At 40.8% G+C, this 10,998-nt stretch overlaps 1 protein-coding gene across 1 annotated transcript; it reads left to right on the top strand.

Moving 5' to 3' along the window:
• Positions 1 to 229: 229 nt before the first annotated feature.
• On the top strand, positions 230 to 10,417 carry kcmf1 (potassium channel modulatory factor 1). Its single transcript, XM_031317599.2, has 7 exons — positions 230 to 379; positions 2,768 to 2,935; positions 3,214 to 3,353; positions 7,137 to 7,238; positions 7,349 to 7,532; positions 8,029 to 8,323; positions 8,781 to 10,417. The coding sequence occupies exons 1-7, from the start codon at positions 364 to 366 to the stop codon at positions 9,043 to 9,045; spliced, it is 1,170 nt and encodes a 389-aa protein (XP_031173459.1). The 5' UTR covers positions 230 to 363; the 3' UTR covers positions 9,046 to 10,417.
• Positions 10,418 to 10,998: the final 581 nt, after the last annotated feature.

Genomic DNA, 10,998 nt, shown 5'->3' with positions numbered 1-10,998 from the left:
CTTATTGCTTAAAAACTTCATCCACCACTGGGTTAGGATGTTTGCTCATTGAAGGCATTCATTTCTTGAGGCGAGATTCCTGCGAGGCAAAAATTAGGGCAGAAAAAAAGCCCCAGCTCAACGACGTCACGGCCCGAGTGATTTCATGTAGAAGTGCGCCGCCTAGTGTTCTCTTGCAACATTTAGCGATAAGTGACACTCTAGGAGGGGAAGCAGCACAAACTGTAAGCTGCTGGCGGATCCATTTTGCTCGTACAAGAGGCGAGGTTGAAGGCTTTTATCAGTTTAGTATCTAAAATACTGTATCGTTCCCCGTTAACCGCGCTGGGGAGGCCGAGGCGGGGCTGTGCCGCTGTTTGTAGGATGTCCCGACATGAGGGTGAGTTGATAAACAGGTCCACAGCGCCTTGGTTGGTCGCTAAATTACCTGAGCAGCTAGCTCCTCAGCTAGCTTTGCTAACGTAAGTGCTTAGCTATTCAAGTCAGGGGGTGTTACGCTTTTCGCGGCTTGTTTTCAGGCTTGTCTCAACACAAATATTTGCTGTCAGCAGCTCTGGCATACGTATCTCTGTTATATCTTCTAATGTGAAGCAAATTGCTGTAACTTCTCTTAACCTGTTCGCAATGATACGGCAACATTGCGGAGCCTAGCAGTTAGCCGTTGCTAGGTACTGCGTTACCTTGCGTTAGCTGGGCTAGCGAGCAGGCTAATGTGTGCTAACATAAGGAGTCGTTGGGTTAGCTGCGACTTTATGTTGCTTATACTGGCTCTCATAGCCTCATTGGCTGTACCATTGTATGTCCCATTATAGCTATACTCATCTTTTGCTTATATTTGGGGTTACGTGCGATTATAAGAGCTCGTTGCTCTAATGTTAGCGTTATACTGTCCCGTCTGGTAAACATCCTAACGTTACTGTTGTTAGTGAATGCACTGTCATCAAGAAGAAAGTCTGAGGCCTCAGACCTTAAACCAATCACTAAGTTAGCTAGCTGGCAGGCTACTAGCTAGCTAGGGTTAAGTTACGGTATGTTTAACTACAAACCAGATTGGAGTGTAAATTCGGCTCACTTCATCCACCACATAATGTTAGTTAGCAGACCAGCCAGGAGGTTATCCTGGTTAATCGCCTCAGAAGTTGCTACGGTGTTCTATAATGCCAACAAGAGCACAATACAGTAAGATGGCACCAAGGGTAATGCTTAAAGGTCCCATATTGTGCTCATTTTCAGGTTCATACTTGTATTTTATGTTTCTACTAGAACATGTTTACATGCTTTAATGTTCAAAAACACTTTATTTCTCTCATACTGTCTATCTGAATATACCTGTAATTGCCTTCTGTCTAAAACGATCTGTTTTAGCACCTGTCTCTTTAAGCCCACTCACGAAAAAGCCCAGTCTGCTCTGATTGGTCAGTGTTTCCAGGTCTTCTGCATCTACGCTCTCGGCATCTCTGCAATGTCATTGTGCCCGGGGAATGACTGTAGCGGCACCTTATATACAGTATAGTTGAGACATCACAGCTGTCCTGACAGCTCGTTTAAATGCACGGTTTCTGAATATGGGCTGTGCGCATTCTCTGTGGACTAAGCGTTGATTGATACTTTCTCGGTATTTACATAGCTCCTCGATCTGCTTTATAATAAAAAAAATGACATGAAAATCATACTGTGTATAATATAGGACCTTTAAGTAACTTGCTTTATCTTGTTTAAAGTAGGTACACAAAGGTACTTGGTAACCGGTTAATTTATTTTGCCCCTTGTGGTCAGACTAGCTTTGAGATGAGGACACTCAGTAGTCATCCAGGCAGTCAAAATTCCTTGTGTAAGTGGAAGAAATCAGTTTTTTATACCACTCAGTCAGGTGGTACTAATGCCTCCTGTTTTTGGCAGCCATTGTAAAACCTGCTGTTGTGCAACCAACCTTTAATTAACACATACGGCTGATAACTGCAAGTTGCCAGTTGATTTGTTTGTTTAGACCTGGGTCTGGTCAATAAATGTGGAGATTTTCTGTTTTATATTTCAAAGACTGCTAGACGTCAGATCATTCTTAACAACGGAAATTCTCACAATACTTGCATACCTACTATCCAATGTTGGCCAAATAAGGTGTTTTTATTTCCTTCAAAGGAAATGTCAGCTAGGCAGGAGTTTGAATATTGTGTGTAATGGTGACTATGATGTCTCATAGAAAATAACTGGTTGTGTCTGCCGAGTAGTGAGCCTGCGCTTGAATAGTTCTTCACTGTAATCACATAGTAAAGAGTGGACAAGCAGAGAGATGCAATAATAATTGATATGATGACTTGTGAATAGTAATAAGCTAGTTAGAGAATATATAAATGGCTGACATGTCTGCTGCCTTGGTTTTCTCCACTTTACTTTTTCTTGACCAATTTGGTTCATAGATCTAAATAAATACAGAAAGCATTATTCTACCTGGAAATGTGTGGACAGTGCTATAGATGAGTAACAAAAGCTATAACGAAAACAGCCTTTAGATGTGCCATAATGTTTGTGCCATGCCTCTGAGTTGCATCTTTGAGACCTTGCATGCGAAGTTCACTGGAATGCCAGTTCTTCATTGCTGGCACTTGTGGGTTGGTGCCACTCCAAAACACATGCTCATGTAAGTGAGACTGGCCTGCAGATAGAAATTGCTTTCTCACAGTCCTGCAGACACAGTTATAAGGAATTTGTAACTTTATTGTCAGGTCCACATATTTGATGTTACATTACTCTTTTTTTTCTTTTGCAGGTGTGAGCTGTGATGCATGTTTAAAAGGGAACTTTAGAGGAAGACGGTTTAAGTGTTTAATTTGCTACGACTACGACCTGTGCGCATCGTGCTACGAGAGTGGAGCCACAACAACAAGACACACCACAGAGCACCCCATGCAGTGTATATTAACCAGGGTAGACTATGGTAAGGACCTACCTGAAAGTCCAGACAGAAACTTGTGTGGCTAACTGATCATACACAAATTCATCATGCCTGTGTCATGCAATGATTATTGTATTTTATGTCTTCACTGTAGCCTGCTGTCTGTGTGATTACAAATAATTCATCACGATTGCAATCATGAGTAATATAATTTTTAAGCTTGATTTTGTACTGAGGTCTGAGGCTATTGTATTTGCATTAATAATGAAGATGTTGATTGACAAACAATAACATTTGTTCTGTTTACTGTCCTCCTGCAGACTTGTATTATGGAGGAGATTCTTTTTCAGTAGAGCAACCCCAGTCATTCACATGTCCTTACTGTGGCAAGATGGGTTACACAGAGACATCCCTGCAGGAGCATGTCACCTCAGAACATGCAGAGACTTCCACAGAGGTGGTGAGTATACTGCACACATTAAGTGATCGTGGCACACGTTACAGATTTTAAACAGATTTCAGTATGCTCAAACCTTGTCTTTGTTGGTGTAGACAGCTCCAGTAGGCTAGTTTACTTCTGCCACCCACTGATGTACTTTATATTGAAGTCTTAAGATGCAGGGTTATGTATTTTTTTGTCTATCTGCATCACTTCAGTTCAGTCTGTGCTGTTGAGCGCTGCACTTCAGTCAGCTAAAATGACAAGCAGAGGACTAGGGTTGGGCATCGTTTGGATTTTAATGATTCTGATTCCAATTCCGATTCTTCCTTTCGATTCTGGTTCTTATCAATTCTTGATTCCGATTCTTTGAGGGGTGGAGTTGAAACGGGTCACATGCTTATTTCACAAATAAGGAACGTTTTATTTGTATTCAATGGTGGGTTGCGGTTTTACCAGGCTTTTTCAACATAAAATAAAGCCACACTAGAGCGCCGCTTACTGTGACTGTTACCAAAACTTGCGCATGTTAAATTTGGAACCCATGATCAGATTTGAAACCAAATCCTAAAACGATTCCAATAAAGAAACGATTCCACTGGAATCGTAATTTTTTTAAACGATTCCAAGTAGGAATCGGTTCTCGATGCCCAACCCTACAGAGGACTTTTATGGATTATTTGTTGTCAGAGAAGGATTTTTGTGAGTGAGTGTTGTTCTCTGCTGACTAAACTGAGCAAAGGTAAGGCAGAGGGTCAGACATCTGCTGACACCTTCCTGGCTGGCCAGCAGGTAGTCTGTTAGGCATTGGCAGCTCTACTAGCAGTGATGGACGGGTGGGGGGTCCACAGGTAGAGCCAACTAGTAGTATTTGTCTTCCAGTTGACCACCTTTGCAGATAGGTGTCATTGTGTAAAAGTAAGGGTCTTTAAAGGATAATACTGGCTTTATTCTATGCTCCTCTTATTATCAAGAAAGTCCATGATAAGATCAAAATCAACAATTATTGCATCTCTTAATACTTCACAACCTCCCAACCCTGTCTATGCACTCAGCACTAGGGCTGTTGGAACAAATACCGAAATTCGAATATAATTCGAATAGTAAAAATAATCAATACTATTCGAATGTGACTTTTTTTTTTTTTTATAAATATACGTTATATATAATAAACGTTAGCTAATCATCCTCTTCTCGCCTTGGCCTACCCACATGTGTGATTCATGTCATGTTGTATGGACAATAACTTAGCTGGAGTGAGAAACACAAGGCATTGTGAGGTCTAAGCTAACGTTACGTACCAAGTAACGTTAGTACAACATTATGGAGCTAACGTTACGTACCGAGTAACGTTAGTACACGGGGGAGTGACAGGCTGCGGCTGGAAATCGTAAGAAGGACGGGAAATAGTTTTAACATGACTTTACAATCGACATCCACCGAGCCAAAATGCTTATGTTATCAATAGTTAGCTCGTTCTGGTTTCCTAACTGCGTCGCGAGGTACAGTAACGTTAGCTTAACTGGGAGCTTCATGGAGAAAGCTAAAGTTGATGTTAACTGCCCTACAGCTGTCAGTTAGCTTCCACGTCATATATTACCTTCTTACAGCTGTATTCTCAGTAACGTGACAATCTGCTGGAAACAGGTTGCTTATAAATCACTAAAATAGTAGTGACAGCACCGTTTGGCTTGGTTATTAATGCAGTTAGCATCGTTTACTTACCTAGTTTATGACAAATCATTTCGGCTGTGCTTCCTAACGTGATATAATTGTGCTAACCGAGCACCGTTAGCCTTTACAACAGAGCCGCTTCACTACACTTGTTAGATAAAGTTTCATTACAGAGTTCTCTGTTGATTTGTGTTTGTCGCTGTGTGCTCGTGGTGGAAAATGAATGTTAACAAAGTTGCGTGCAGGTCGCCTCAAGGCCAGGCTAATGTTAGAAGTCCCTCTAGGGGACATAACGTGTAACAACAACCACATGCTTATAGTGGCATTGACGATGCATGAGCCTGAGTAGTGTAGTACATATTTAACAGGCTGCAAGTGAGCATTAAATATTCGAATATTATTTGAATATTAAAAAAAATATCAAATGGAATTTGAATAGTATTATAGAGGAAGATTGACAGCTCTACTCAGCACCAAGGCCATTTGTTCCTAATGAGGAACAGCTAAAACCTAAAACAGCTGAGCACTGTAGTTGTTTGCAAATGATACTCAAACAGGAGTAAATGTTGCATTTGTTTGGGACTATTTTTGGCTGTAGATTAATTTGTGCACATTTGGTGCGTTAATGAGTATTTACAGCAGCAGGATGGTGTATGTGGGATTGACTCAAAATAAAGTACAGTGGCAACAGTGAAGCTCTATGGCACAGTGAAATAAGATGTACTCATTCATTGACAGTAAGGAAAATGTAGAACAATGCTATACTTGTCTTTTAAATATTTTTTCATTGATGAACCAAACAAGACAACAGTTAGAGGAAGTGTATCTATAACCTGTTGCTGTGTTTGCATATGGCAGTTAATGCTGGGGTTTTACATTGAGAATTTTGATGCACAATTGACTCTGGTGTGTACAGTATGTGCTCTGATACAGGCAACAGATTGTGATATGTAGTAATTTTGCCTTAATGGACTTGCCTATGGTGAAATGTTCTGTATGAATACAGCTTTATGGTCTGCCATGCAGTGTGCAGACAGCATAGTACTGCTGCCTATTCACCTTTAATTTAGGGTGATTATTATTTTTCATTGATTAATCTGCCCCTTATTGTCTTAATTGGTCTTTTTCTATAAAATGTCAGCGATAATAATAATTTTTAACCACAGTTAAATGATACTACTACAGCATGTACACAAAAGAGACAAGGTGATGTACCTCTTTAAGGCATTCTTCGGTCAAAATTGCTCCGCCAATAAAGGTCCTTATTGTCCCATGTACAATCTGTTTATATTGGCAGGCAAAGCAGCTTTATTTGTATAGTACAGTTAAAACGAGCAGTTAAAACATCCGTTAAAGAGAATACATAAACAGCTAAAATAGAAAAGAGACAGGTATGAAATACATGTAAAAATAGTTGTAGTGTGGGGCGCCTGGGAAGCTCACCTGGTAGAGCGTACACCCCATGTACAGAGGCTTGGTCCTTGCTGCAACGACCGCTGGTTCGACTCCGACCTGCTACCCTTTGCTGCATGTCATTCCCCCTCTCTCTCCCCTTTCAAGTCTAAGCTGTCCTGTCAAATAAAGGCCTAAAAATGCCAAAAAAAATTATAATAAAAAAACACACTTGCACACACAGACATCAGCCACCATGTCACTTCTGTTTACTGATAGCTAGCGTTTACCTCAGGCTAATTCATTAGCTAGTAAGTGGCGATTTTTGACAAGGTAACGGAGTCTCAGTTCACCGTCTGGGAGCCTCTTTGACACACTAACAGCGGTAGTCTTGTACCGGTTAATGTTCTGTGCATTGTCGGACACATGCAGCCACTTTCCTGAAACCGCTTGCGAGACTGACAAATCCACAGCAGCCCGTGGCGTTTATCCGAGCCTGTCTCCACCGCCTCCACTTGCAGGTTGTCAACTGTGTGGTTTGGAATGAAAGGGAGAAAACAGGACGCAGAGTAACACGGCGGACGGCGCCTTAACTGCAAAGTGCTGCGGGAAACCCTGCTCCAGTCTCAACCCAACTCTCTCTCTCTGTCTCTCTCTCTCTCTCTCTCTCTCTCTCTCTCTGTCTATCTCTCTCTCTCTCTCTCTCTCTCTCTCTCTCTCTCTCTGTCTGTCTCTCAGATCTGTCCAATATGTGCTGCCTTGCCAGGAGGGGACCCCAACCACGTCACAGATGATTTTACAGCTCACCTCACACTTGAACACAGAGCGCCAAGAGATTTAATATCCTTTCAGTGTCTGCATAAAGATTTGTTTACATAATTGTTTAAAAAGATGTTGATACCATACTGTTTGTCACATTGCTGCATTTATCCTTAACCGTCCTCGTTTACGATGAGTCCAGCAGTGTTCGACATGTACGCAGGATGTTCCACCCTGGACGAGGACTGGGCGGTCCCAGAGCACGACGGACAAATATGCACTTTACTAGCGGCTCCACGGGTGGACTTTCATCCTCCTCATCACAGAGCTCCACCTACACCCCCAGTAACAGGGAAGCAATGGACCCAATCGCAGGTGAGAATCAGGACTATACTGGTATACTCTGCACATTATACTCTTCACTCACAAGTAGAGCTGGGTATTTTACGGTGGCCGATAAGGACAAAACACACATGAGCACAAACCTTATCGAAATGCACTCCAGATCCAAAATTTTACACTTTGGAGTATTTTTGGATTCGGATCACTTTTTCCTCAGCGTACACACAGTCTGAAAGCAGTGACTGTGTAATCAATCTATGTTTTAATAGAGAATTAATAGTCAGGAATATTTTTAAAGTAATGTACATTTTATGATCTCTAATCTTGTTATTTTTTTAATCATATTTAGAAAACAAAAACAGAAAACATAATCAACCAAACCCATAACAGCTTATCATGTTGGTCACTTGCTTTTTTTTTTCTCTGTCCTTCATGTCTTCTCAAAGGTATCTACAGGATTGCCTTTTGAAATCATGACTCATTTAGAAACTGTAAACAGTGACGCCTGTATTTGTTTGGTCTCTCGCAGAGTTGTTGTCTCAGCTGTCAGGTGTGCGACGTGCAGCAGGGGGGCAAATAAACTCATCAGGGCCTTCAGCCTCTCAGCTCCAGCAGCTCCAGATGCAACTGCAGTTGGAGCGGCAGCAGGCTCAGGCAGCACGACAGCAAGTAGAGACGGGTCGCCACGCGACACGGCGCAGCAACAACCCGGGCAACACTGGCAACTCCATCCCTCCACCCAGCACAGCAACTGCCAACACTGCCACTGTGGGTGAAAACAATCCCTCATCCTCGTCCCACAGCTCCCAGTTCCTATTAGCACGGTGAGTGGGGCCAGTTGCTCTTTTCTGTAGTTTGGGTTAAAACAGTTCAACAGTTAGTGAACACAATTGATGATGATGATGACTGGAAAATGAATAGTTTTATGTTGGTAAGCTAATATGCTGTACTGTTCTTAATGGTTATGTCTGCCTGCACCAAGTTTTATAGCGACAAATGTTCATATGGTCATACAATGATCAGATAAAAACGACTTCTAGTAATACTGTTGGTTATGTATTGTTTTGTTATTAACTGGTGAAAAACCACCCATTAATAAATGTAGTAACGGCACTTTAAGAACAATGTAACAATGATCATGTGTGCTTAAAATGATCTTAGAGACAGGAAAATCTGCACATCATGTTTGTAAGTTACTCTGTTGCAGTTGGAAAAAACATTTAAACCGACGTAGTGTATCATCTGAATGTATTTAAATGTAATGTTAACTATTTTCTCCAGGTTGAATGAACCTAAGATGTCCGAAGCAGAGCGGCAGTTTCTAGAAGGAGAGCGCGCCGACCGCAGCCTGTTTGTACAGGAGCTGCTTTTGTCCACGCTGATGCACGAAGAGAGCTCTTCTTCTGACGAGGAAGAGCGCCGAGACTTCGCCGACTTTGGAGCCATGGGCTGCGTGGATATCATGCCTTTAGATGTGGCGTTGGAGAACCTCCAGCTTAGAGAGCGCAGCTCTACGGGGACGGAGCCTCCGCCGCCGCCTCTTTGATGTCCGAGGATCAAGCAGACTGTGTCCTCTCTGCTGCAACTGTCAGTGATGGGCAGCAAACAGCAGCAGTCCTCCCTGGCCTCACCCTCCTTTCTCTCTTCTCTATTTTCTGAGTTTGTTTTTGGTGATTGTAATTTCAGGCCTGTCACCATTTTTGTTACATTGTAAACAAAAATAAATGAGAGCAAGTGGGATAAATGTGCGAGTGCGCAATAGCAACTGAGTGAGCGAGCGAGACGAGAGATAGATATATATATATATATATATAAAATATATATGAAGTTGATAATCAATCCACATAACGTTTCTTTTCTTTATCAGGTAAATGTTACAGGCAGCTGTGTCAGACCTTTGCTTCCTGTGACATGCAAATGGCTCTCCATATAAATAATCCACATTCAAAAGTCAAGAGGGCAAAGGCTCCTCTGATGAAGCTGCTGTGTGTGTTTATGACTATTAATAAATAAAAAGTGCTTGGATGGGTTACCATAACTACTGCATGCAGTTATTTGCAGCGTGCATGACTTTTAATGACATTGTCATTAAAACTTTTAAAAAGATATCCCAAAGCTTTCAACTGTTTTTAAATGGCTATTTCAAACATGGTTAAGTATTGGAAATTGAGTAGCTTACATAACTGATAGGCAGAATTTGAACTCTAACAATATATTTTGTTCGTTTTTTTTTTGTTTTTTTTTTAAAACAAGTCTATATAATGAAGAGAAAACAAGTGGATTCTGCAGTAGCTGCAGAAGAAATGCTGCAATGTGTGTGTCTCAGCTCCGGAACACCTTTTCTCTGTGGCGACTGTCTGAATATGTCGATTGCTGCAGAGCTATGACTACATGCATCGGATGAATACTAAGAACAGAAGAAAAGAGAGCTTTCATCTGAATTGTTTTCCTAGATGTTTAGTGATAAACTGTTTAGGCACAGTATACTTCATAATTTATAGATAAGTGCAGGCGCCCAGCTACAGTATGTCCAGTGCTCCTTCACACTAGTTTCTGGCATTCACTCTGCATATGTGCAGGCCCAGTGTCGGACCACGTTCTTTAGATGGCTTCTTTGAATTTCTTTGCTGGTTAACTGGAGCTTGAGACTTTCCAAACTGCAATTTTGTTTGTTTTTAAGAGAAGGCAATCTTATTTTTTCTGCTAAGGTTAGCACTTTCTATTTATTTATGTTTGTTTTTCTGGATCTTTTGAGCCTTGATATGAATCATGCCACCTTCATGCCTATACTTTTACCCTCTGTGTAAAATACAATGAGATGTATATTGAATTTGTGCGTTAACTTTCATATTGGTTCTTAGACATGGGCAGACATTTTTTTTAAATGTAAATTTAGAATAAAATAAATATAAACTGCGCACAGCTTTTGATGAAACCAAGAGACCGTCACACTTTTGCACCTTGTGTTGTTGTGATTCCACAGATGTTTGTGTTTAGCTGCCATGATTTCATAATCTGTTGGTACGTAAACTTAAAATCTTTGTCTGCTTGAAGAGAGAGCATGCGAACATTTGCAACTCGTCAGCCTCTAACACGTTACTTTAACCCTTTTATTAAGCATTTATTAGTATATAAACATTTTAAGTTTATAACACTAATATGTAGTTGTAAGCAGATATAAGTGTTATATATGTGTTTGTCAAAAACTATAACTCCTCCTATGGACACCCATAAGTGGAGCTGCTGTATAAACAGATAATGAATAATAATGTAGTTAAACAGGTGTACAAATATAAAATGTCTTCAGCAGAGAAGTTGACAAATACTGTACGTTAATACAAATGTCAACAGATTACAACTGTATTTTAGTGTGTTATAAAACATGAATTGCATGTCGTTAAAAGTAGTGTTAAGCTTGAATTCTCTAAAAACAAAATCAGTACGTATGGGTTAGGGTTACAACATATACAGTATACATCATATAAAAATATAGTATGAA

The sequence above is a fragment of the Sander lucioperca genome, chromosome 14 (genome assembly GCF_008315115.2).
Source record: "Sander lucioperca isolate FBNREF2018 chromosome 14, SLUC_FBN_1.2, whole genome shotgun sequence".
Taxonomy (NCBI): domain Eukaryota; kingdom Metazoa; phylum Chordata; class Actinopteri; order Perciformes; family Percidae; genus Sander; species Sander lucioperca.
This window is presented reverse-complemented; position numbering and strand designations above follow the sequence as displayed.

Bases quoted from the DNA above. Each gene is read 5' to 3' on its own strand.
- kcmf1 (XM_031317599.2), top strand. The intron at 3,354-7,136 runs GTGAGTATACTG...TCTGTCTCTCAG, and splicing joins CAGAGACTTCCACAGAGGTG to ATCTGTCCAATATGTGCTGC. The intron at 7,239-7,348 runs ATATCCTTTCAG...GTCCTCGTTTAC, and splicing joins ACAGAGCGCCAAGAGATTTA to GATGAGTCCAGCAGTGTTCG.